A 27867-nucleotide genomic window follows, 5' to 3' on the forward strand; every position below is an offset into this window, starting at 1 on the left:
AATACTACCTACATGCATTGTATTTATTTAATTATTGTGTTCACAGTCATGAGTATCAGAAACGTAGGAGATGATCCTAACAGAGATTAGCATTTTGAAGTTCCATGGACTTCATGGATATCCTAAAATGTACTTAACACCTCACTGATATCAGTGGAACAGGATGTAAAAAGTGGACCTTGCTTTTACCTCCTCTTGTTTGAAGATAAGTGTTGCTGTTCCTTGGGACAAGCTGTGTAATTCATACCCCTGATCTTGTTCCACCCTCGAGTGTGCAATTGCAGCCCTGCAGCTAAATCTGTTTTGTGACAATAGGCAAATATACCTTGTCATAATTGTTGTTGTCAATGTTGAAGCTGCCTCACTACTTAAATTAATTAACTTATCCTTCATTTAAGTGCCAAATACAATGTTATTACTGCTGATGAATTATCATGAATTATGCCAATTAGTCCAATTTTAATGCAGGTGCCACCTTTCAAAAGGCAAGATGAACAGTCACATCATGAAGAACTTGTGGTCATCAAAACTGAAAGAGAGCCAGAGCCAGAAACTGTTTGTGTAAGATCCTATTTGCAATGTTCTTGTGCAAAATAGCCTGCCCATAGCAAGCTCTGCAGGGTCAGCTTATACATGATGGAGGAGGTTCCATGCGCTTGAACCTGGAGCTGCTGCAGCCACATTGGAAAAGCATGGAGAAGATGCGATTATAAAAGCAAAAACAATTTATTGGAAAGGTAGAATCAGTGTTGAACCCTTCTTCTGCCATGGCTTCCTTCTCTCAGTTTGGCTCTGATTCTGTGGTTGCTTGGCTGGTGGAAAGTACGAGCTGCGCATGCACAGCAGGAAGAGGGCTGCATGCTCCTTCCACCAATCCCCTTTAAGACTTCCACCCACCACAACAAGAATGAGGCAGTTCCAGGGTTAAACAAACATATCTGTACTTTCAGGGTGAGTTCCAGTCCCTCACAAAAAAGTCCTTCCTTATAAGCCTCAGAATTCTCCTACTCATAAAAACAACTCATGTTGGCTGATAAACAGAATCTTGGCATCCATAATCACCTGTTGGGTTTTGTATTTGCACAGAACTTCAGACTGATCTGACAGAAATTGCCACAGCATTGGAAAGAGCATTAGAAAGTGTTGAAGATCAACATGTATGTATTATTTACTACAAACTGTAGCTTGTATATAATATAATTCCATAAATCTGTAGAAAACCACTGATGAACTATATTCAGAGTTTCCAAGGAGGTGTGCCTTTCATTGGTTTGATGAAATTAAGATCAGCTTTTTAAAAGTTACTAAGATTTTTCTGTCCCATGAAAACCTATGGCAACAACTACTGGCAAAGTTACATTGGGCATATTCAGTACCACTCTGAAGCTCAAATGCTGTCAGTACTCCACCATTTTGAGAGAAGATCTGGCATCTCTGTCCGGGTTTGGACAGCGTCAGGGAAGTATAGCAGGATTGAGGTAATTTAGTTGACTAAGAAGGTTGAGGGGAACACCTCACTGATTGACAGATCACTGATGAAGACAGGGGGGAAAAGGCTGTGCTAGAATCCTGTGCAGGCTTACTCAGAAGTAAGCTTCTGAAGATACTAAAATATAGTCATCCATTTGTATAGATCTACTCAGTTAATGACATTAACATTTAGTTTGAGGTTTTGGTTTTTGGGAGGTTCTTCTGTTTTGTTCTGTTCTGTTCTGAACACTGTAATAACATATTTGCATTTTCCAAACCAAGGAAATGCAATAATTTAACAATTATCCTGCCCAGTTTAAGAACTGAGAACCTTGGCGCATGTTCCACAAAGTTAGGAAACTGGAGGTTAAGGCTGATACTTTAAATGATGGTCCAGTGCCTTCTGTGATGTTGTACAATCTCACAAATCATGCTTGCTTACAAGCAACAAGCAAGCGTGGGTTAACTCCTAGGAGATTTCCTGTAGCAATGCAGTAAGGTTCACTTTGTGGGACAATACAGAACCAGGATGATGTGGGGCACCTTTGCAGGTCCCAAGCATTGCATTCTTCCCAGCTGGATTTGAGCCTGAGACCAAAGAAATGTGCAAAGTAAGTTGTAAGCAAGCACATTTGTGGCTTTGCACAAAATCATCACAAGCCGTGGGGACATCTGTTTAGGCATCCAATTTATCCTCCAGTTTCCTGGCTACCACCATGGAATAACCTTAACTCCGGCCTTACATTGACAGATTTTGGTGTGGAGGAGGGTAATCATTGAATATATGATTTGAATCTAATAAGTATTGAAATGCACAGGCAATATTTTTTGGGCAATAGTGTGGTTCTAAAAAGCATGTCCTGTACAACTGACAGGGGTATATCAGAGACAAAGCATGTGTGCCTGCCTATATAATACCCTGGCACCAAAAGCAATTTTCATTGCAGAAAATGTAGCATCGATGGGGATTAAATTACTTTAAGTCCCTAATACTCAGCTGGCTGCTTTCAGCACTCTAACCCTCTGCTTTGAGATACTCCTTGCCTTAATTACTTGTGGCTCATGTGCTCAGCTGTTCTGTTTGTCTGAAAATGTATTTGGCTTCTAATGAAGAAAAAAGTCTATAAACTCTATTATGTAGGTACAATTAGCACATATTTAAAGGAGTTCACTATTCTAATTGCATTCCTGCCACTTCCTGTAAATAGCAGGTGGCCTGTCCAAAGCAAAACAAAATGTCAGACTACACTTAACATGTGTCAGATCTTACCTCTTACAATTATGCTGGGAAGTGGTGATAGCTAGTAGCATGATGAGAAAAATAGGAAAGTGTAGGAAATGGCTTCCAAAGAGTACTGCAAAACAAACATCTTAGAATCACTTAAGATTAATTTAAGCCACTAAGGGCTGTCTAAGGGGAAATAAGAGATTCAGATCAGTTTTGCTGGAGTCCCCAAGGAGACAATTTGAAATGTAAATGTGGTGGAAAATCTTTTCTGTACATAATATAACCGAGGAACTCTTTCCTGATGTTTAAGTGAAGAGCTCCCCCTACAAGAATAAGTATTAATTGATCAATCTCAAATTAGAATAAGGTGTCAAAAGGCATCACTCATGGGTAATCCATCTCTGCATATTTATTAATGACTTTGAAGGTCAAGTAATAGAAAAAAAAGGGTCTTACCCAAAAAAAAAAAAAAAAAAACAGTACTTAATACTATGACACTGCAAGTGTTTTCATTCCCAGACATGTGCAGGAATACACAACTGCTGGGCAAGCCTCAGTTCCTCTGGGAAATGCTGATTCCAAGAGAAGTTCCAGAAATTTCTTGGTGGGAAGATGTGCAAGTTCAGAGCTAAAATAGCTAAGAAGAATGTAGCAGAAATAACAACACGGTTTTTAAAGTGTGCAAATAGCCAAAGCATGGTATTGTGCAGTTTTTCTCTATGATTAGCATGCATGAGAGAGATAAAATCAGCTGTTTGGACAGAGATCAAGATCAAGGATATACTAAAATAGGGGTGTTGAATTGTACCCTAATTTAGTAGGGGTGGGTCAAATTCAGCCCACCTGGAGTTCCAAGCCCAGGTCTCAAGATTCCCCAGATAGCCATGCCTCATCCCCTGGCCCAATTTCTCTCTCCCTCTCTTTCTTTAACCAAATCTTTTTGTGAAATGCCTCTCCTAAGGCTTAGTTGCTGGCTGCAAGACCTTTACGCTACCAGAAGCCAGAGTCTTTCCTATATTTATTTTAGTCCTATCATTTCTGCCTTTGTCTCATCACTACCCGAATGTAGTCCTCAAGCCTTGGCAGCTTCAAGGCACTGAATTTAGCCCTTGAGCTGAAAGAGATCCATTACTTCTGTGCTAAACTATAATTTGGCACAAAGTACACATGCCAGAATGAGCCACTGTAAGGTTTGGGCTCACAGGCCCCACTTTCTCCTGCATTACTTTGGGGATGAGCTTTTGCTTGACCTTAGTTTCTTGTGTGGTAAAGGCTGACAGACTATGGTTAACTTTAGCTACCAAGGTGCCTTGTTTAAACTAACCATTGTTCTGGCTCTAAACAACAAAGGAATCCCTGGTTTATCAAAACCAGAAATGAAGCTTCCATATACTTTTTCCCAACCATGTGGAAGAGGATTCACTTTGGTTGGTTTGTTGGTTTTAATTTTACATGTTAAAGTAAATTATGGCTTAGCACAGGAGTGGGCAACTTGTGGCCTTCCAGATAGAGAGAGAAAGGGAGGCAGGTAGATTTACCTAAGGTTTGCACCATCCACAGCCATATAGCCAATGATGACAGATTTGGGGGAACTGTAGGCCAACAGACTTGGAGGGCCACAAACTGCTTGCCTCTACTTTAGCATGTCTTGCAAATGCAGTCAGAGAGAGTGTGTGTGTAATGGAAAGGCACTTGAAAGTTAATTGAATGCTCAGAGCATCTTGGAGTTCAAGGTACCCCCCTTAAAGATCTGTTGTGAGGTTGCAAATCTTCTGCATGATAAGCTTTGCATGCCTCCCCCCACCTATGCCCAATTTGTATATGTGTAACTAAACCACTCAATAAAAAATGCCATAAAGGAAACCAAGCCAAATTAGTGTTGACTCTGGAACAGCTGACTGTTTTCTCTGCCTAATATATTCTTAAAGAAGCCTGCCTTTGATAGCACAGCACTGTGGCATGTGGTACAGGAAAATGGGTAACAGTGGACCAGATTACTAAAAGTCAAACTTCCAAGCTAAAACTGGAAATCTAATGGAATTCTCAAGCTCAAGGCCCTATGCACTGCTAATTTTTAATGCTCTTTATCATCCAAATGTCACATTGCAGATTATAATATCTGACAGTGAAGATGAAGATTTGCCAAAGTATGAAGAATGCAACTTTCTTTCTTTCAAGAACAAAGGTAAAATTGCTTTTTTGGGGAGGTCAATGGTATATTTGTTCATCATACGTATTGATCAAAACCTGTATCTCTACTCCCTTCTGACTTAGAATGGAAATTAAAAACAGAGCTATGCCTGAGGATTTCCCCACCCTCACTTCTCTAAAAAAAAAAATCCTATTTTTTAGTTCACTCTTCATGTATGTTCTTCTGTTCAAGTAGAAAGTAACAAGCATTACAAGTCTATCAAGGTCATGCAAGGTGAGGCAATTAGAGGCACTCTGCCTTGCAAGAATTAATTGCAGAGGGGATAGAAGTCCAGAGGTGCATGATTTGCATTTCATGTATGTGCTACCTATAGGAAATAACAGTGCTAATAATAAACCATTGATGCTATATAATCACTTGCCAGATAGGGCTGCACATGCAGGACTGAAAGCTGCTATCACTGCACGGTAATAAAGAGAGAGAATGGCACGTGCTTGGCAGGCGGAGAGCCTCTTCTGTGTGGCACGCGGCTTTGTGAAAGTCACTTGATATCCTGTGCAGACTGAAAAGCCATCAGGCACGTTCACGCATTATTCCACCAGGGGTTGTTTGCTCACTCATTGATCAAGTGAATGACCGTGTGCTCTGCAGCTTTCTGTGGCTTATTCCCCATCCCCAGTGCTCCAGCCAGCTCCCTGGATGCACCTTCATTTCCTCAGTCCCTCCATCAGCACCATTTCTGCAATTGAACCACTGGGGGGGGGGGTCAGCTGTTCCGGAGAATTCTCCCAACCCAACCATCAGATCACCACAGCAAATTGATTGTCTGATCTCCTCTGAATGCAGTGACACATCTGCACACTTTAAAAAAATTAACCTTTTTGCACAAGTGTGGAAGAATGCCTGCCTGCTTCTTAGCCCTGTATACCAATTTCTCCATCTTTTTAATGGCCTTGTCCTTTACATCTTCCACCTCAGGAATTTTCTTGCTAGCAAATGCCTTAAAGGGGAAAGGGGTGTTTCATATATTACCAATTACACCCACCTGAAAAGTTCCTTCCCATGCAGCTGCCTGTCATTATTACCCCACCCACACCTCCCACTGGTCTCTGTTATTAGGTCTCACATATACATATGGGTTACTATGCAAATTTCAAGGCAGAGCAGTAAAGCAGATGAAAGTGTACCAGTGTCATAGCCCTGGGCTCTCAAATGTGCACACTTGGCCAAGACTTTTAAAATTTATTTCCAATTTTTAGGAACATGGGATGGGGGTGCTGAGAAGGGATCAGGGAAGATGACAGCATGCTAGTGAGATCAAAAGGTAGGGCAGGTGTTGTTGTTGCTTCTGTTGCGCAGCTCTCTAGGTGTTCCTGACAACTATGATGAAGTTACTTCTTCAAGTTTGGCTGTCACAACAAGCCATCATAAAAGCAGACCATTCTGAACAGTCCAGCAACAAACCATGGATAGTCAGGGTAGCTTGTTTGTGAAAAATAAGTCACCGCTGGAAACTGCACCAGATTCACATGCCACAACAGGCAACCACAGGTGATCACCCTTGGTGGGTTGTCATGTCATGTCATGCAAACCAAGCCACAGGTTTGTGCCTACATGGGCCACTAAAGAGCACTGAAATGCGGCAAGGATGCATCAATTTCCCCTTCTCATTTAGAGTGCACATTTATGAATGAGTACATGCCGAATTCACATTCATAAATGTAAATTCATGAACCACAATATAGTTAAACATAAAAATCTGAACTTAAAAGTTTGTAATGTCATTCATGCATGATGAGGTTTACATTTGAATAGATGTGCACAAAGATGTGGACATTTGTAAAGACATGCATAAAGTGCTTTATTGCATGGAATGACTGCAAGCAAAAGGATAGATTTGAAAAAAATGTGTACATTTGAAAAAGAAATGTGTAGAAAGTAGTACCCAAAAATAAGTATGAACTTTCATGCAGACTGAAGGAGGAAATCTTTGACATTACAATGGAGACTCGGTGCAAAATAAACTTACCAGCAGAAGCATAGCTGGAACAGATTTTACAGCGCCTTATATCCTTATTAGTTATGAACAAACTCTGAGGAATTCTTGTTCCATTAACAATGAGTCAATCCACACAGCAGCCTCTCTCACACTTCCTTTGGGAAGCTCAAAGTAGCTTTCATTAAGCTTTCTCCCATTGATTCCTCCTCATCTGATTAAAGTCTGGCTGATAACTTCATATGTTATTTTTTCTTTAATGTTTCAACCACATGAAGAAAAACAGGAACAGTGTGATAAAACTAGCAACAGTCTTCTCGGCCAAACAAATTGTGCAAATTTAGCGAAAAAGGATTTGCCACCAACAGGCTCAGGAGGGTAAGCATACCAGAATACTCAGCTGGTGATACCTTCAGCTCTATTGCATTTACCAGGTATATAACAGGGGTGATAAACTTACAACCTTGCAGAAGTTTTGACCTAAAACTTTCATTGTGCCTTAGCTATGCAGTGTAGGTATAACAGGGATTGTAGGGCAAATTAATTGGAAAGACACAAGTTGCCCACCCTTGGTATAAAATGTCACAAAACATTTTAATGGCAAGGAGAGAAAAGTGAACAAAACAATAACCTGGATTCCTCTGGATAAGGGACAAAAATGCCTAGAACTCTAATCATTCAAGTAGAATGACCCACATCAGTGAGGCAGTTTGCTCTAGACTGTACAAAACAATCTAGAGTTACAAAGCATAGCAAACAATCACACAGAAGAAAAGGTTGATTTAAGAGGGATAAGAATTAGATGTGTCAGTTGCAGTCTCCATTTCATCCTTGTTTGGAGCAAGCTGATAAAAGACCTGATGGCTTTCTTGTACCGGTATGGGTCAGGTTATTTGTCCCTCTAGTTCAGAACTGCCTACTCAGAACAGCTGCAATTTCCCAGAGGTATTTACCATCTCATGCTACCTAATCGCTTTACCTTGCGATTGCATGTCAGGGGTTGAACTCTGTGTGAAAAGCACTCAGCTATGCTGCCCTCCCTGTTGTTTTCTGGGTATCATAACAACACTGGTCCTTGTGTTGTCTTGTTCAAGTGACTCCACCATGACTTCAAAAGAAGAAACTAAAGCACAAGTCCCTGTTGTCGTGCAGTACTCAGATGCTGCTGTTTCACAGAAGCAAGAGATTTCCCAGAGCATTCCTGAAACCAAAATGATAGAAACATTAACATCTCACATCAAGTAAGTGCTTCTAAAGACACAGTCATGCAGCAAAGTGTGCTCTGTGTGTGTCCGCGTATTCTAACAAGGACATTTTCAAGGCCCAATTTCATGCTAAATATGAATCGAGGTGGCAGTTGAGTGATAGACTCCTTGGACTGTGAAATATTTAATGACTTATATATACTGTGTAGAATCAACATTGAAATGGTCTTTTGTGAAGTTCTCCTGGGGCCAGTTTCAGTCCAGGAAAAGCATAGTAGGCAAGAGCTACAATTTTTATGGATTTTTTTATAAAAAGGTTTTTTACTACCTCCATTAGTGCTTTTGGCATTAATTTGCTGGCACCGCTAGTTTCATCAAGAAAAAGGTATTTTCAGATTCAATTAGCCAAAAGAATCCTTTCAGTTTAACACATTTCATTAAAGATTTTTCACGTTCACCAAGACACAGTATGATTGCATGCACACAGATGCTTGTAAACCTTCAAACTCAGGTACTTTTGAGCATCCCGTGCAAGGGGCGAGACTTGGCCTGTATATTACCTAGATCAACATTTTAACCCCTCTAGATTAAGCAACCAGAAAAGGGAAGGAAGGAAAACTGGGCACTGACTGGGAGCTACAAGTCTATAGCTCTGGCCCTGGAGCTAAGCCCCAAATCTCTCTGTCACTGGACTAGGCACATAAGGTCCATGCAACTTCCACAGGATAAAATGGCAAACTAACTACCGTTTTAATCTAAAGGATAAATGCAATCATATTACAGTGCTACCAGCTTATAGGAAATACTGAAGCTTAGTTGTCCTACAATAGCAGTTTCCTGCTATTTAAATGCAGAAATCCACTCATAATTTGAAACCCCAAGTCTAAGAGAAGGAAAACAGACAATAACTGGGTGTGCACAGTATGTCAAACCACCATGGGTGACAAGCCACAGTGGGTTGTCATGTCATACAAATTCATACTGCTTCCCACAGCCTGATAACCCATGGTGGCTTGCCATGTAATCTGAACTCACATGACTGGTCCCATCTTGCATACCATGTACCTGCCAAGGAGCTGCTTCTCAAGAGCTGTATAAAACCCTTGCAAAGTTCAATGGCTAGCAAACTATTGAAAGAAAGAAAGAATTAAACACACAATGTGTGCAAATAGTTTCATTGTGTTAAAGTTAGTTTCCCTTGCACAACTACACAGGTGCACAGTTCCATGAATGTAAATGGAGTCTCGGTTGCACAATATCATACAAGGTAGCTGCTATCATAGTGTGGCTGGTACAAATCTTGGATAGTGACCCAAAGAAGTTCCAAATACGTTTTTTACTTCATTTCCTCTTGACATCTGTTGAAAGGAGAACTAGCAAAGAAAACAAAGGTATAAGGGATCATTGCTCATGGAAAGGGTAATGAGATTTACACCCCCCTCTCAATAAAGTTTGTTGCTATTGTTTGGTGCTGAAAGTTCTCAACAACATGTTTGGGAATTTTCCTTGCATTTTTAGTTGGTAGGAAAAGTGCATCACACTCCCTTTTTCTGAGGAAAAGGATTTTTTACAGTAAGCCAACTGTCAAGACTACAGGCTTCCTTTCAATGGAGGGTTAACAGAGCAAAGGGTGTTTTTTGTCAGGATCATATGAGATAGTTTATTTTGTCAGAGGACAAGAGAAACAACCCATGACCCAAAGACATATCTGGCATTGTTTGTGCAACAACCAACTCACTGTGGGTTATCGTCAAGGTGGGTTGTCATGATGTGTGAACTCCCCCTGTATTTGTCAAACTGCTCCTGAAGGCCAATTGTCAAAATGTGAAGTTCTATAAATAAGCCATTTCTTACTCCTTACCCTAACCCTATCCTCATAAAAAGTTCTTCTGAAATGCCAAGTTTTAGGTCAATTCTCTGGGCTTTTTTATACTCTGTAAAACCTACTGCCCCATGTCCCCAATTTCTGGTTATAATTGCAGGATGCAATTCATATGATTCACCTTTTAGATAGGGCCACAGCTGTGCCCTCTAATATTGAACTGATATTACGAGCAATCTGGTTAGCTAATCCAGCTGTTTGAAAGTATGCATTTCTACTTCTACGTTAAATGACACATGATGTTAAGCACAAGGTGTTAAAACTTCTCTTCCATAACAAAAAAGTGTTTTCCATGGAGTGGGGAGATGAACCCTGAAGCTGCTATTTGCTATTGGTCCCTGGAGATTGTTTTCAGATAATTGCTATTTTCAGGACAAATACCAACCTCAGAAAGCATTCGTGTTGTAAATAAGTCCATTTAGTGAGCATGGGTTTTAAAAACTGAAGTTCTGATCTGTTGCTTCGGCATAATGAGTCATAGGAGTAGATCCTACAACTGCAAGTCTGTGAACCTGTCTGGGAACAAGTTCTGTGCGACTTAGGTTGCTTTGCATAGGTCAGATCCTAAAAGCACATCCTTGGCTGTATATCACACTGATTTTCAGCAGTTTTGTGGCACATTCAAGACTAACTCTTTTAGGGTGTAAACCTATGCATGCTTAAACTTTTTAAAATGCCTATAATTCAAGCATGGGTGACTCAGATAGAACTGCACACCTATTAGAGCATAATATTATTAGGGTGATGCTATTATGGTGCCCTTATTAGGACATAGAACCAGTGTAATATAGTAGTGAGAGTCTTAGGCTGGATGACTTTCAACCTAACCTACTTGACAGGATTGTTGTAAGAATTAAAAGGAGAGGAGGATAATTATGGAGGCCACATTTTCCTCCTCACAACAGGCAAAAGGGCTGGATATCAGTTCATTAATAAAATAAGCTTTTGAGGATGAATCTATGAAAACTTGCGTTATCTGTATTAAGCTTTCTTGTGTTTAGCTTGTATCAAATGTTCCAAGGAGTGAATTCCATTCTATTCATAGGATACTCCCAACAGCAGGTGGGCAGGGGATTTTCTCTGACTCTCTCTTCCCCTTTGGCCCCTTTGTGTCTTCTAAAAATCTGCTCTGTATGCTGGATGCAGCCTCTGAACTGTTCAGGTCATGGCATGGAGAAGAATCTGCCTTGCTACATGCCTTGGTTATCTTTTCACAGAGAGATGCTGGTGCATTTTTTACCTGAATGTAAACTTTCCAGAGAACACCTTATAGCCATGGGCCCTGAAAATATTTTAACTATGTTCAAAGTAAGTGGACATCAAAATGAAATCAGTATTAATGCATGTTTATGTGCCTATTAATTTATATTTAGTTAATACCAGACAACAACACTTAATATTGAACAAGAAGTAGTGCTATTTATTAGCTGTCTGTCTCTGACTGTGTTTGTTTACTAGAATTATACAATTTACCATATTTAAAAATATCTCTAAGTAGTTTGCGAGATAATTTCATGTATTAAATTCATGTTAATATACATTAAGATATTAAATAGCTAATTGCTAAATATTTATATAAAACAATTGAACACCAAATTTAACAAATGTCTGTGTTGGTAGTAATAACAGATAAGGGTTGCAATTCTCATTGGCCTGCTTCAGGTGATTCCCTCTGTGTTTTTATTGTCTATACAATTTGGAATTAATACAAAATATTGATATTCTTAATATAACTTTGGCATTAGTATGTCAGGGCTGAGAAAAAGCAGGCACACTGAGGATGTACAATTAAAAGAAATTAAAGAGTATTTGGTCATCAAGGGTACATGCATGTAGGTAATCTGTGAGAGCTACAAAGAGAGGCTACGCAAGGAGAGGAAGACAGAGAAGGGATGCTTCTCAATCAGGTAGACAGCTGTAGGAGTCATGTACTGAACAAAACTCTTGTTGAACTGATCAAGGCAAAAGAGAAAGAGAAAAAGGGATTCAGGGCAGACAGAGATTAACATATGTAAAGCTGGCATAAGACTGGCAAAGTTGTTTCCTGATCTGATCAGGCTGCTTATCTTGTCAGTTTTGGGCTGTTTTTGCCAATTTCAGTCTTTTTGTGTCAATCATGGCAGAGCTTTAGCAAATAATCAAAGAAGCCTGCCCTGTTCCTTTCTGTAAAAAAGAAATCTCTGCCAATACAAACAAAATTAATATTCCATTATTTATTTGTTTATTGAATTTGAGAGCCACCCATTTCCTACCTTTCTTCCCAGAATCTCTCAGATTGACATTCTTAGTCCTTTGCTTTTAGCCTTGCAAAGTCCCTGTGAGTTAGGTAAGGCTAAAACCTAGTGACTATCCAAGATTACCAAATGGGTTTCATGTCTAAGTGGCAATTTTTATTCAGGTCTCCCTAATACTGCGCTGACTATCAACTGTCCAATGCTGGCTTGCCATCTTGTACCAAGAAGTTACCTGCTGAAACTTGTGTGATTGTTTGTGGGGGCGGTAGGGACAGGGGGGAAGATTGAGAGAGCAATGTTTTGTTTTGCACAATTTATTCTGGTATTTCTAGTTATGGGATAAGTTAAGCTAAGGAGGTAGATAATTCACTGTTCTAATTTATTTCAATACAATTTTAACTGTTTGTAACCCTCTCTGGAAAACTGTTGAAGGATAGGGTATGCAAGAAACAGTCTGTATTTTGGCACCTGCCTGACAGTAAGAAATCCATGTTACCCGCTCTACCCACATAGTCTCAAATCTGTTGTTAGAGCCCTAAAATTTAGAATCATGATTTCATAATTACAGCTGATGTTCTTAGGTTTCTGAATTTGGGGCATGATGTCAAATCTTGCTTTCGCACTTAATCTTAAACTACCCAAACACTGTCCTGATTTTTACATCTCAGTTCACTGTCTGCATAGGTTGAGGGAGGGAAGGGCAAATTACAAACACAGATCTATAATTCACATATCTGAATCAGAAGCATGGAATGGCACTAATGGTTAAGCCCTCAGTGGATTGGGTCCACTGTCCTGGAAATGGAAACCCTGTGAAAAACAACCCTTCACTCCAAGGCAAAACTATTCATGTGTAGTTTGGCCCTGACTGTACAAGGTTTTCACACCTCATGCCATTTGCTAAGACTATGCATTTTGCTTCATTTATAAATGCAGCTCAAAGGGAATTCTGAGCAGAAGGAGACTGACACTCTGTACATCGATCAGGTAAAAGTATTTATTATGGCTAGTAGTATATGAACTGAACTCCCATCAGATCAATACCATAGATGAAGAAATAAAGGCTCAGTCCCAGGACAAACACATTTAGCACAAGAACCTCAGGCCCAGGGCAAAATCTGGCCCTCCAGGAAGTCCAGTGCAGCCCTCCAAGTTTCCCAGCCCTTTTTTCATGTCTCACACCCTTTCCCCTAATCACCAATCTTTGGTAGTTTGCCATCTTTTGTACAATATTTTCCCCATTCTGAGGTGGGAATGCCTCTCCTGAGGTTTATTACTAGCTGCAAGTGCTCTAAGATGCACTAGACTAGCATTTGGGGTGTTTTGACTCCACCCCTTTTGCCTTCAGTCCCACCTATCACTGCAAGTGACACCTTACCCCACTCCTGATGATGCTTCTGAAAGAGGCCTCACATCCTTGGTTTAGTAAGTGAGCAGACAGGCAAACAGTCAAGCACAGTTTGTATCAGCCCTTCAAGAAGACAATTCAGAGCAGGAGATATCTGGCTGGCAAAGGTCAAGAGCTCCCTATTATCAGTCAGAAAAGGACAAGTTCAGAGCAGGGCATGAGGCATAATCAAGGCCAAAATATAGATAAGCTGTCTGACACAAATGCAGATCAAAAACAGAGTCTAACAGGAGCTCAAAGTCTGCAGTGAGAGACTGGTGCAAACAAGAGGTAGACAAACACTGTGTAAACCCAGACTTCATTGCTAAAGAAAGAGATGCTACACTGAAGGGGCTTCAATCCAAATCAGGACCATGGTACATGTGGAGAAGTCCAACATGACATATGGTTGTCCTACTGTCCTCTTCCCACACCTGCGATCCTGGTGTACTGTTTTCTCACCAAAAATAAGCCTTCTCCTAGCCTGTTATACACAACCGGCTGTTTGGTGATGCCAAGGATGTATCTAGTGAAAGCTGATCTGTGTCGTCTTCCAGTGGGCTTTGCTATCCTGCAATAAAATGAACCTGTGTCAAGAATACAACTGTTCCATAACTTCAACCAGATAACCAAGTTCAAACATGATAACACACACTCAAGGACAAAGTTTTGGTTAAGTGTGGATTGTCATTGAAGATGAATTGTTGCTGAAATGAAGCTGGTTGTGTTGTCTGAACTCAGCCGAGATAACAAACAGTGGCAAACAAACCGCAGTTCACAACCCAATAACAAATCATGTGTTCTCTACATGCTTGTACTCTGTTAAGCCATTTCTTAGCACAGTAGATTCAGACAGCACAATAACATACATTTCAACAACAGCTTATGGCTCAGTAATAACCCACGATGAACCCTTGAGTTCAGATGTTCGTGTTGTGTCAGCCCAGTCATTGTTAGCTTTTCTCAGGGACAGTCCAACCATTAGAGTGGGGCAGTTGCCACAGGGTCCTGGCAATGGGTGCAAAATGTCAGAGAATACACCTGTGTGCATCATCGCCCGCCCCGCAAGCCTGCTGTCATGTGGATGGAGAATGTTGTCCCCTCACCATTGTGAAAGTGAGAGTTGGCTTCTGTACATGGAATGAGCAGAAGGTAGAACGCATCTTGTCCTTCAAATTGGGCAGTACAATGTCTTTAGCCTGCCATGGCTTTTCTGTAAGTTATACTTTCACCATTATTCTGCTATGGAAAATGTTAGCAATTTGTCTGTAGAAGGTGAGCAACTCTATAAAAAACACCATGACACTGTTTGATTTTTTTTTATTAGAGGCACAAATTGAATAGAAGCAGGTAAAAAGTTATTAAAAGTCTGCATCATATTTCAAAATTACAAATATATGTTTCAGTATATTTCACAATATGAAGGACAACTTTCAAAACAACTCCAGTCTATAAACATCATAGCCTTCAAACTGTGCATGCCATTGAAACAGAGATTACTGTGTGTGAAATACAAATAAAAGCCACACAGGAAAGACCTGCGCATCTTCGAGGAAAAATAGCACAACTGCTGTTGAAAATTCATCCAGTAAGTGCTTCTATCTTACTCTAATATCAAATGCAATTAAATAGCTCCCACAACTTTTATATTTGGAAAAAGAAAATATATTCCTTCTCACTTATATTAGTTCTTAGTACAGAAGATGCAAAAGAGTTCATTTTAATATTTCTTATAGGCTGCCATGGATTAATCTAGCAAGTGAGGTTTAATTTTAATGAGTGAGACTAAACATTTGTTTCAACATGTTTTCAGTTCTGTGTGCACTGCAGTGATGGAGAGTAAATAACAAATGTTAAAGATAGCTTTGTCTTCTAACAATGAATGCTAAATTTTGCTTGTTCAATTGTAATTTATACCATATTTCTTTGAAATCCTAAACAGGAAAGAAATATTGCAATACATGCAAATACATTTAAATGAGAGTTTAAATAATTATCAGTTCACACTCAAATGACTAAACTACTAAAAAAAATCAATGGAAGACAACTTGAAGACAATTTCCAGCTTGGTTTATACATTTGTTCACATTCCAAACATCCTATACCATTTTCTTTTTTATCTTTGATACTCTTAGACTGACAAGGTGATCTCTCTGCCGTGCTCAGGGTACATTCAGATCAGATGACTTCCAGTCCACTATTCTCCCTTATGAAGTTTCATTATCTTTAAACTGGGCATAGACTGGATAACCCTTCCAATAGAGGACACATCCAAAATAAAGTGCAGTTGTAGATAACCCTTCAAACAGAGGACTGTCCTGTATAAACAACAACACATAGCCACTCTAAATACACCAGCAGTTGTTAAGGCCGTTGAACACCATGCTGATATGCTTGGTGATAAATTATGCCTCTCCTGCCCCGCCCCCCAAAGGATGAATGGATGGATGAACAAGTCTTATATGAGAAGAATAATCATTTTAGTTTTTCCTTTCTCCTTAAGCTGTGGCCCTTCTTTTGCATTTCCAAAAAAGTAAATGGCAAGGGTTATTTTCTATCTGATTAAACCTACTTGCTTCTCTAAGTTTCCTTTTCCTTTCCCTATCCCTTCAGTCATCCCTAGCTGCCAGAAACACCAAGAACTTTATGAGGTTCTTCCTCAGAAGTAGCCAAGCTGTAGTACTCAAGCTGCTTATCCTGGAGTAAGGCTCCTTAAGCCAGTGTTGTTATACCACAAGTTATCAATCAGAAGGGGAGGGGGTGACAGCCACATTACTAACTCTACCATGCTTTTCCTCACATCTTTCGCTGTCTACGTAAGCGATAGCACTAACTCTCTTAGCACTAACTATTCTTTCCCTAATCCCACTTTAACTTCTTGCCCTGTGTATTTACCTCCATTTTCTCTTAATGAGAGATTGAATGTTTCCACATTTACAGAATGATACAAACATGTGTGATGTAAAGGCTTGTAAACTGTAAGCTGGTGGGCCTGTCAGAAGAGAAAAAGGTGACATTCTTAATAAAGAGTTGGCTGGGGAAAGGCATTTAACATTGTACCCAGCTGCCATTTCCCTTCCTGATAGAGGATTCCCCCATGGCATCTCCTGTTCTAGCATAACTGCTGGGATACCATTACATAAGATTGCCTGGGATGTACAGCTTGGGCCTAAGGAACTAACTGGTGGCTTTCTCTGGTTAACTCTCCCTTGGACCTACTAAAAGCACAATATCCTGCATGTTTAGACAGGCTAGCTAGGGCATGCTAGAATTTGTGAACCTATTTTCTGTCTAAACATGCACAGGATTACACCCATAATTTTATGGTTTGGTATTAATACCTAAATCCTGCTTTTTTGTGTCAGCATCTTCTTATAAATAACCTGGAAGACATTGATAGTTTCCTAGAAGAGAGCCTGAAATGCAAAAATCAAATTATATTTGGGCCTGCAAATTCCAGCACCTCAGAAATAGGAGAATCAACCTTTCTGGATTAAGAAATAAGAAAACAGTTTAACACTTCGTAGAGTGTCTTTGGATAGTTGGATAATAGAATCCATCCAGAGTTATCCTGCATAAATCTTATATGTTCCACTGGAATTAATAAGGGAAAGCACTCCCAAATATGTTTTTGTAATGAGTGTTTTTTACCAATACATGCTTTAGTGACAGATGAACCAATCCTGTATTTGCTGCTGTGTACAACATCCCCTTCGTCTTATTTGAATGTTCCACCAAAGCCACACTGAAATACATGGATGTGTTTCAGCAAAAAGTGGGTGTTGAAATGGTCTATGTGTTCTTGTGAGTATTTTTTTATAGAAGTACTGAAACATTTAAATTGAAGCTTTCAAAAGCAAGTTCTCTTTGTTTTAGAATAATAATCTCAGTAAACATAATTTGTTAACTGGTGGAAGCAATATAAATACTGGATTATTTGTTTTAATTTTGGATACCACTTACCTTTCATAATAAAGGAAAATAATTTGTAGTTTACTTGACTAGCCAAGTGTTATGAATTGAAGTTAATTGGCATGTGCTTATAAACTGAAACATTTAATCCACAGCAATTAGTGTAAGTGCTTTCCCCCAGTAATAAACGCCCATCAGATATTAGCTGTTCTAATCTAAGTTTTTCATTATTAGACAATAAATGCTTGGGCTGAAGCATTTTGGATGCTGCACCAAATCACAATGTTCTCATGCTGGCATTGAAGCATTATTAATTTGGAATTGCAGGGCAGAGGTGTCGGCATAAACATTCAGGGTGAGATATACCAACACATATTTCTCTACCACCACATGCTGCACACAGAGTTCCCATGCATTCATAATGATAACTGCTGCTGCTGCAAAGCTACTAATCATTGATTGAATGCCAGTTCAGTGAATTGTCCTGCCCTTCTCCCATATGCTTCAGATGTTGAAACTGCCTCATACCAAGCCAGACCATTAGTTCAGTACCATCTGCTCTGACTGGCAGCAGTTCCCCAGGGTTTCGCATGGGGCTCCTGCTCAGTCCTTGCTGGAGATGCCAGGCACTGAACCTGGGGCTATCTGCATGCAAAGCATCTGTTGTATCACTAAGCTATAGCCATTCCCTGACATTACAGAAACTAGTCAATTTGCAGAAATAGGCAAAAGGAGTGATTGGACAGCCCCTCAACAGCATCTGAGGGGCTGTACAATACTTAGGATTCCCAGATCCTAGTTCAAAGGGAGGAATCTGCCAGCTGTCCTCTCCTCCTCCTCACAGCTGGCTTACCTTCCAAGGCTGGAAACACAATCTTGGGGGAAATGGGGAGGAGCAGAGAATGTGATTTAGAAACAGACTGTGCATTTGAGCAAAATGCAGTGAGTGGGCTTTCATAGTATGCTCACAATTCAAATTGTATGTATCTAGATGCATCCTTGGGATTGGTACACCAATGATTACAGTTCCCAAAAATGCAAACTGAAGCATGTTTCCTTAGGAGAAAGTCCTACTGGAAGGATATGGAAACAAAGCCCTATGAGGAGAGATTGAAAGAACTGGGCATGTTTAGCCTTGAAAAGGAAGATTGAGGGAAGATGCGGTAGCATTCTTAAGTACTTGAAAGACTGCCATGCAGAGGAAGGCCAGGATCTCTTCTCAGTCATCCAAGAGTGCATGAGAAACAGGCTCAAGTTGCAGGAAGCCAGGTTCTGGCAAGACTTCAGGGAAAAATTACTATTGGAGCAGTGTGGCAATGGGAACCATGGGCTCTCTCATACTAGAGGCATTCAAGAGGATGTTGGAAAGCCATTGGTCAGGGATGCTTTAACTTGGAGCCCTTCACTGAGCAGGGGGTTGGACTTGATGGCTTTCAGGCTCCTTCCAACTCTACTGTTATATGTTTCTGTAAAATCCTAATAAAATGTGCTTCAATTGGAACTCAAATCTTGTTCAAAGGCCAGATCCAGACATAAAACAAGCTCCCTGCAAACTAGCTCCCTGAGGATCCAACCTCAGGAATACATGCAATCTTCCTTTCCTGAGTACACATTGTTAATCGTAACTGTGATTCAGCATTATGTCTGGACCATTGCTAACAAAGATCAGTACTAATCTGGCTTCCCATGAGGATCTGAATGGGCTTGCAACCTGGTTAAACTGTAAATTGGATAGCATCAGTGCACGAGACAATGTTAAATCCTCTTTAAGACTGACAAGGAAAGTGCGGTGAGAGACATAATTTGTATTAAAGAAAACCAGAAGGGAGAAAGAGCAAAGATAGTCCTGTATATTTTAGCCATAGTTTGTATTTAAAATTGTATCTACTAAAATCTAAAAAATCATTCTGTTTCTAATTCTCTAAAGATTCTACACTGTTTATATACTTTTGAAACTTAATATTTCCTATAATTATGGGATACCATTTAAAATTTAAATAATCAAAACAGCAGTACCAAATACAGTTACTTGCTGAGTGATATTCTCAGTTACAGAAGGCAAGAATTGCTCCTGCTGTTTCACCCGTTCACGATGAACTTGAGGATATTCTGCTGCTTTAATCTCTTTTATAGGCTTATAGTCTGTTAAAACCACATAGCACACACTACAGATTGCTGATTTCAAAAGGATTCTGAGGTCAGAGTCTCAGAAAGGCACCTTCCTTTTTTCGCCATACCATTCATTCTTCCCAAAGGGAAACTGGAGGTGTGAGTTTTGCTTGCTTGTTTTTCACCTGTTTGAAGATGTAATTTTGTCCCAGTCTCCCTTTTAAAGATTGAGCCTACATAGAGAAATCCTACCATTAGCCCAGTTTCTATCACACATGGATGATGCTGGGAGTGGGGGAAACACCCAAACAAACCTCCCCCCCGAAAAAAAAATCTCTGCATTTGGGCTTTGCACTGTTCAGGGTATAAAGGCTAATTTGAAGGCAACTTCCCAAGCATGGTGTCTTCCACTTTGTAAATGCCTTAGAAAAAGAACAGGGAATTCTGCCTGCAGTTTACCTATTCACTTTTTCACTGCATATGTTTGCATACTGACTTCTGTACCAAAGGGCTATTAAGACAATAAAAATCATTAAAACAAAGTATAAGCCTTCAAGATTTAACACCAATTAACTAAGCAGCAGAGGAGCAATAAAACAAGTAGAAGGTAAAACCTTGTACAGAAATTGGACTTCTAAGTGCCTACTGAAACAGCAGGCCTTGGGGAATCAACATCAAGGGCTTGTTTGTTTGAGATCTGAAATTAACTTCCCCAAAGAAGAAGTTCTGAAGGTTAGCTGAAAGGCTCAGAGCTAAGCTTGGTGACTCTGTGTTCAGAACCACCAATCTTAAGCAAAATAAAACATTAAGTTACTTCTTTCCCTCCCCACTCCACCAAAGTTCTACAGGTTGTTTGAATTCTAATGATCAAAAGGTACTTCCATCAATTAATTTTCAAGTACATTCAACTTTCAGCTTAATGTCATTTATTCTACATTAAAAGGAACAACAAAATGCAGCTTTATCTTGAGACAACATAACTGGGCATTGGGAAACTACAAAAACTGCAATAACGGGAGAAACTGTTAAATGACTGGGATGGGATGCTGAAGCAAGGTTTTGAAAGATCTTGAAAGACAGGATGATGGGTGAAGGCAATTCTCCAGATCACCTTCCTTCAACAAATGTCCCCCATATATTAGCGACTACAACTCCCAGCATCCTACAGTCAGCCCCACATATATGGAAGATACCAGGTTTGGGAAATATGAGCTAGACACTAAACTGGGACTCCAGACATCTAGTCCCCACTCAGCCATAAAATGTGCTAGGTAACTTTGGGCAAGTCATTGCCTTTCAGCTTAACCTAACTCACAGGGTTCTTGTTGTGAGCCACCTTGTGTTCTTTGCAAGAGGAAGAAAGAATACTAAAGGGAAGGAGGAGGAGGAAATGTGGGTTTTAAACTTTGCAATGGTACCTTGTATTTTATCTACATTATCTGTTGTGGAATACACTAATGTGCTTGTTCTTGAAAGTGAGCATGAAAAGGAGACTATGAGCTGGATAGCTCTCAATCGTTAAAGCTGCCATCCTATATAACAAGGGTGGGGAACATCTTTCAGCTCATGATCCAAAGCTGGAGTGGGGTATGTTCTACTGGCAGGTGGGGCAAGCACAAAAGAGGTGAGATCAACAGTATAGCAAAATACCAGCATATTGCAGTTTAAGGTTCCTTCTGCCAGTAACTAAGCCTTAAGGCTTACCATTTTTTTTAAACTGATAAGCTACACCAAAGCTACATGGAAGCCAGAAAACCATCAAAAGATTGCAGGCAAGGGAAAGAGGTATGGTCAAATAGAGAAAGCAGAATTGAGTCCCCAGGAGAGCTAGACGTGGTCTTTAGGCCTGAAGAACCCCACCCCTACCATACAAACTTACCTGAATTCAGTAGAACTTATGACTACACAGGATTGCTACTCAGCAGTTCTTACATACTGTACATACCTGTCCACTCCTGCCTTCAGGTTTGCAGTCTAAAGATAAATATACCACAGGAAGCAACACCCAGCCCTGTGAATCTGTTGCAGCTAACAAACCTATTAAGGCATCCCAGGAAGGAAAAGCACCATCCCTCCTGGTACAGGGATAGCAGACTGGCTCTAGGCTGCTACCTGACAAAACAGGTAGCAGCTTTCTTAGCAGTACAGGTAGTAGCTGCATACCACCAGGATGTGTAGGGAGAAAAGAGTGGGAGAGAAAAGCAATAGCTATGTTTCCCATGGGCGATTGGGCCTTCATAGAAAAAGGGTTCTCTATCCCTGGCATAAAGTTACATCTGACATCAACCACCAGCCCAAGAACATTTATGCCATAAACAATGTGTTTGTCTTTTAGATACTGCAGGACTCTTGTACAAGGTAGTCATTATGAGCCAGTTTCATTATGAGTCAAGTACAAGCAATCAACTACCAGGAGCTAAATTATCGAACTAAATGTCCTAACAAACAAGTTTATTCAGTTGATTTTTTACTCAGTTGATCCCACCCTTCAGCCAAACAATAAAGACAACAAGAAGATACTATCTTAATAAAATCAAAAAGAAATCTCTCTCTCTCTCTCTCTCTCTCTCTCTCACACACACACACACACACAAGTGATTAAATAACAGTAGATTACAATAAATCAAAAACTTTAGAAACCCGGGAGAACAAGATGTTTATACAACATCAGAAAGTTAGCAAAATAGATGCCAAGCAAGCATTTCTAGGCAGGAATTCCAGCTAGGCAACATCCATTAAAAAGCCAGAGTTGTGCAAGACATACACTGTATAGAAACATTGGATTGTTTTTAACCTGGTTGAGGAAAGACTGCCACCCACTGATAAAACCCTTCTACATTTATACTAGAGATTGAAGGTAATCTTGCTAGGAAGCTATATATACATAGCCTATCTCTGCAGTGATCTGTAAAGAGGTTTATGGCAGCTCTTTCTTTATATGGCAAGTTGGTGTTTGAATGACAGCTGTTCACAAAGCTATTGCAACTGGGCAGCACAATCATTTGGATGAAAACATACTAAATACAAAAATCAAAAAAAAAAAGGATACTTGGAATGTTGGACATTATGGGTGCCAATGGGTCAGCAGATGATATAAATGCTATGGAGATCCACCACTGGTACACAAAATTTATGAGGGAATGCCCATCTGGACAGCTTTGTCTACATGAATTTAAATCAGTCCTGGGTCTACAGGGACTCACTCCAGAAGCCAATAAGTATGTTGAGCAGGTCTTTCATACTTTTGACATGAATAAGGTAAGGAGCAATTCTTTTCTCTATTTGCATTGTTCACACTGTTCACTTGTTAATATAATAACCAATATACTTTGGTTATTAAAAAATCACTGTTGTGTTCACTAAATGCCGTCTAAAGTTATGGCAACTTATTACTTCAGCACTGAAAGCAATTCCAGGAAATCTATGAACAAAATAGCAGGTCATAACCAATGTTCTTCTTAAATATAATTTCCAGTTTGACAAGTAACTTTCTTCGGCTTTCTTCTGCTTAATGAAATCATAGCAGCTCTGTTCAGTAATTTCTAGGAAGCTGTCCCATAAACAAGAAGATGTAAGTGGTTCCTAGTGCAAAATATAACATGACATTTTTTACCTTGATAATGAATTACACTTTTATTATTGGTAAATTAGCATCAGACATTCAGATATTATTAAATTGTAACACTGCATACACAGCAATTTACTGGTTTTATCTTGGTTGTCTATCCAGCAACTCTGTGAGCTAGGCAAACATTATTATTATTATTATTATTATTATTATTATTATTATTATTATTATTATTCCATTTCAAAGGGAAAACAGAGGCTCAAAGATAGTGATTTACCCCAAGGCTATCCAGTGATTTCTTAGCTGAAAAAGAATTAGAACCCATACCTGCTTAGCCTATATTTGAAAGATCTGTGGTATCGTTGTTAGAATGCTGCAGTGGATTTGAGTAGGAGCCAGATTAAAATCCCCATTCACCCAAAAATTTAACTCAGGGATTTTGGTAGTCACTCTGTCCAACCTTCTTCACAGGGCTGTTGCCAGGATCCATGCATGCCCCATAAGTTCAGTGGAGGAAGAATGGGCTAAAATGTACTGAATGCATTTCCTTAATGGATGGATCAGCAGACATAGCTGTTTCATGAAAACCATGTGCACACTTCCAGTACATTCTACTGTTGTAATGTTCCAAACACTTAAAAATTTGTACTTAACACACTGTGTGCACTACAGTGAACACCAACAGAGGTACCCTGCTTTGTTTGACCACCTCTGCATGTGCATGGCACTAGCATGATCCAGTTGCGCATCCTTCCTAGCCCTTCCTCTATGCACCATTTCTTGTGGAGCCATTCCCTTCCACCAACCCTACCACTTCCGAAGAGCAGCCCCCACTGAGCACAACCCTCCTCTTGTGGACAACTGTCAATTGAGAGGGAGGGCGGTGACAGGCAGCTCCTAATAGGCAGAGCGTGCATGTGGGAGTGGGAAGGAAGGATGCAGCATACGACTGCTTTATTCTCCCTGTGACCACAAGGATGGGAGTTGTGATGGCATCCCAGCTCCCCATGACATGGAGCTCTCACACTCTAAGGGAGGGGCCCCAACTCCTTTGGACCTCTGGGCAAATTTAGGAATTTGAGAAACTGTTGTGGGCATCAGTACAAGGTGTCAAAAAATCTATGAATCATGAGCTTCATCTTATTTGGTGAAAAAGAGTTTTCAGGTCTAATGGACATGGCAATGTCTCTTGAATAAGCAATTGTCTTATTCAGCTAACTGTTGGTGGTGCAATACATCTAACAGTTCTTTTAAGTATATGTTTTGACAATGTCCAGTGACTTTATTGTGGGGGGGGGGGAGGTTATTACACAGACACATTTTGTATTGGATCAGTTTTTAATATTTACTAATGAATGTGCCCTTTTAAATTATGTACCTACTTTATCAACAAATAGATTCCCTATGCTGCAATTTCAAAATTGGAAGGATAAGCCCCTCCCATAAAGCAATGGATTGATGACCTTACAAAGCCTTCACTATATGAAGGGGGGCAAAGAAAGACTAACTTCAAATGGATATTTATTCATTTCTATCAGCTGAGGCTGATCTATCAGCTGCAGCCGTGTCTGGCTAGACAGGACCTGGTAACTGTTATCCATGTACTGGTAACTTCGCACCTAGAAGATTGCAACACATTTTACATGGGGCTCCCCTTGAAGACAGTCCAGAGACTTCAATTGGTCCAGAATAGGGCAGCCAGACTGCTAAAGAGGACTGGCAGATACGATCATGTAAAGCCACTCCACTACCATCTTCACTGGTTACCAGTTGAACTCTGGGCTCAATTCAAGGAGGTAACTCTAGTGCTGAAAGCCCTAAATAGTTTGGGCCCAGGGTATCTAAAGGAGCTCCTCTTCCCATATGAACCAGCCCAGTCCCTTAGATCTGCATCTGAGGCCTTTCTGAGGGAGCCCTCTCCTCAGGATATAAGGAGGATGACTGCAAGAAGACCTTTTCAGGAGTGGCACTCCAACTTGGGATGAGCTCCCCAGAGAGGTTCACCTGACACCCCCTTTGTATTCTTTTTGGTACCAAAGACTTTTTTTATTCTGCCAGTTTTTAAATTGTAAAACTGGTTTTAAATGGTGTTTTAACAGAAGTGGATATGTCTTTTATGAAACATGGAGTTGCAGTGGGTGTGTTTTTATTGTTGTTCTATTGTCATTTTAGTGTTTGTGATGTTTTTACTGTTTTATATTGCTTTATATGGTTTTTGTGGTTGTAACCTGCCCAGGGAGCTGTGTGGCTAATGGGGTGGGTTAGAAAGCTAAATAATAACAATAGGACAACTTTTGTCAAATTGCATATATATTATTGATAGAAATTAGCATGCATTTTATGCAAATCCATATATGCATATTAAAATGGGAAAAGTAGAATTTAAGTATTTGGACACTACTTTAAGGATCCCCTTCATGAGTACCACTGGATGTGCCTTCAGGGGTCAGTGAAGGGTACCATGCTGGGGGGCCCAGGTCCAAGAGGTGTATTACAGTTATTTGTGGGGCTTACTTGGCAGAAGTGGAAGGGAGACAAACAGGTTTGAAAGAGTGTTTTTGTAGTTTGGGGCTCAGACCCCACTTTCTTCTTGTACTTAGATTCTTGGGCAAGTTACATTTCTTTTAGTCTCAGCATTTCTGGAAAATGCAGGTTTCGTGACCAGTTGCACATAGCATGGCAGCCATTTTGTGAAAGGGTGAAGCCCCCACCTAGCTGTTTTGGGGGACTGAACCCCACACTCTAGCAGATATGTCCACTGACCCAAAAAGTTGGGGACCCCAGCTTAAACTCCTTCCTCCATCCTATATATTTGAGAGTCAAGAAAAGAACAAGAGACAAGAGAATGCAAGTTGCATTCTTGAATTGTTGTCCTTTCCACAAAAGCAGAGTTTTTTCAATTGTCTGCTAATGCAAAAACACTCAGGGAAGAGAAGATTCACTGTTCGTTCACCATGAGTGTGGCCATGGACTTGTTCCACCTCACCTCCCACCATATTACTGTATACTAGCCATGTTAAAGTTCAATTATGACTGCTTCACATTCAAAAAAATTTGCCACTGCTGAAGAGGCCTAACATAAGTGGGTCTCACAAGATGTCACTTTACAAGGAAGGACCTTTCAAACATGGAGCCAGACTGGTTGATGGAAAGGAAGAACAAGCAACAATATTCAGCAGCTGTTGGAATGGGGGAAGGATTGGCATTTGTACTGACAAAGGCCAGAACCCAAGGAAATTGCAGGTCAAAGTTGTGGATATCTTTCCTGAAAAACAGTGCCTATACAAATTGCCATTTCAAACATGGCCTGGGGAATATTTTGAAAGTTGTTTGCAATGCTACATTGAGAGAGGCTTCTCCAAAAGGAAAATTGAAAGCTTGCTCAAGTTGCGTAAGTCCATTAGCACCCGAATGCTGCAGGCCTATGAGGGCAGAGATGTTAAGCTCCACTGAACACAGTGGGAATTACTTCAAAGTAAAATAGCTTTTTCGATATGGCCATAGTGGATGAACAGAGGAGGAGTGGGACTTTCCATTCTGCAGGATGGGATTAGGATTTCTTTCCTTCAATATGATTCCCAGGGGTGAGTCATCCCAAAGAACACCACAACTTCTCTCCTTTGTATGTGCAACATCACTGCACACCACTGCAAGACCACAATGGCAGCACCTGCAGAGAATGCATAAATGGGTGGGATGGGGTTCTGTCAGGGGACACTTGCTGATCATGGATGGAGCCAAGTCAGCAGTGGGTAAAGCCAGATCCCAAAGTGGGTAGAGCTACCCTTTTCCTCTCCCTTCACCAGGTTGCCAGAGAAGGGGGAAATTGCTCCTGCCCAAAGTCTGGATTTGCCAAGTGCGGAAAGTTTCCCCATTCTTCCACCCTGCAGCTGATTTCTGCTATGCCTCTCATGCCCCCCCACCGCAGGTTGCCCTTCTTGCCAGAGTTCTGGACCAGTGGCTTGTGGAGTCTTTTTCATTCCTTCCTTCCATTACTCTGTCCTTTCAGCTGCATCTTTTTCCTGCCCCGGTTATTTCTCTCCTGGCCACCCGTCTGAAGTGATTTCATGCAGGGGTGGCCCCCTCCATATCTCATCCCTTTCTGGCTTGCCTCAGCATTTCCCTCCCACTTCTCTCCTTCCACCCTTTCTCTCAGACATGAAATCATGTGGCTGTTCATGGGCAGGTTCCCCAGTGCTGAAGCAAATTATGCTGCTACCCCAGCACAACCTAGGTTGCATCATGATGTCCACAGCAACTCACACAGTCATAACACTGCTGGCTCAGCGATATTAGCACAGCACCATACCTGTGCAGAGAAATGGGTGGGGGGTGAGGGTCATACAGGGCAGGAAAAATTGTCACCAATATCTCCCAGGTAGGAGTCAACATGGCAAAGATCGCAATTCAGTTTCTTCTCTTTTTTTACTTTTTGTAAAGGATTCTGGTGTAGGCATTCTCATTGTTTATTGCTGCCATGGAAACGAATAGTGTAAGCAGTTGCCTCCCATTTTGCCTCCATCCCAGCATCAGTTCAGCTCCAGGGCAAAGGTGGAGTTAGTGCTGTGCTAGAATCTGTCCTTGGTTCCTTTTTCCCCCCCATGGAAGAAGCTTCTATTGTTCTGTCTTATTCTCCCAGGTCGTTCCTAAACTATTTTTGTGATGCTTGGGGGCTTATGTAATCACTGCAAGGAAGCCATGGGTGCTTTGTGTATGTGTGTGCG

General features: G+C 40.5%; 1 protein-coding gene across 1 annotated transcript in view; it reads left to right on the forward strand.

Annotated features, from left to right (window-relative positions):
* Window positions 1–17051, forward strand: part of MORC1 (MORC family CW-type zinc finger 1) — a 56886-nt gene extending 39835 nt beyond the window's left edge. The window contains 9 exon segments of the mRNA XM_044441771.1: window positions 1087–1157; window positions 4808–4883; window positions 7125–7224; window positions 7941–8087; window positions 11151–11241; window positions 13104–13154; window positions 14961–15006; window positions 15009–15142; window positions 16920–17051. Coding sequence (XP_044297706.1) covers window positions 1087–1157; window positions 4808–4883; window positions 7125–7224; window positions 7941–8087; window positions 11151–11241; window positions 13104–13154; window positions 14961–15006; window positions 15009–15142; window positions 16920–17051 — 848 coding nt within the window.
* Window positions 17052–27867: the final 10816 nt, after the last annotated feature.

The sequence above is a fragment of the Varanus komodoensis genome, unplaced genomic scaffold (assembly GCF_004798865.1).
Source record: "Varanus komodoensis strain SLA01 unplaced genomic scaffold, ASM479886v1 scaffold4, whole genome shotgun sequence".
In the NCBI taxonomy this organism is placed as follows: Eukaryota; Metazoa; Chordata; class Lepidosauria; order Squamata; family Varanidae; genus Varanus; species Varanus komodoensis.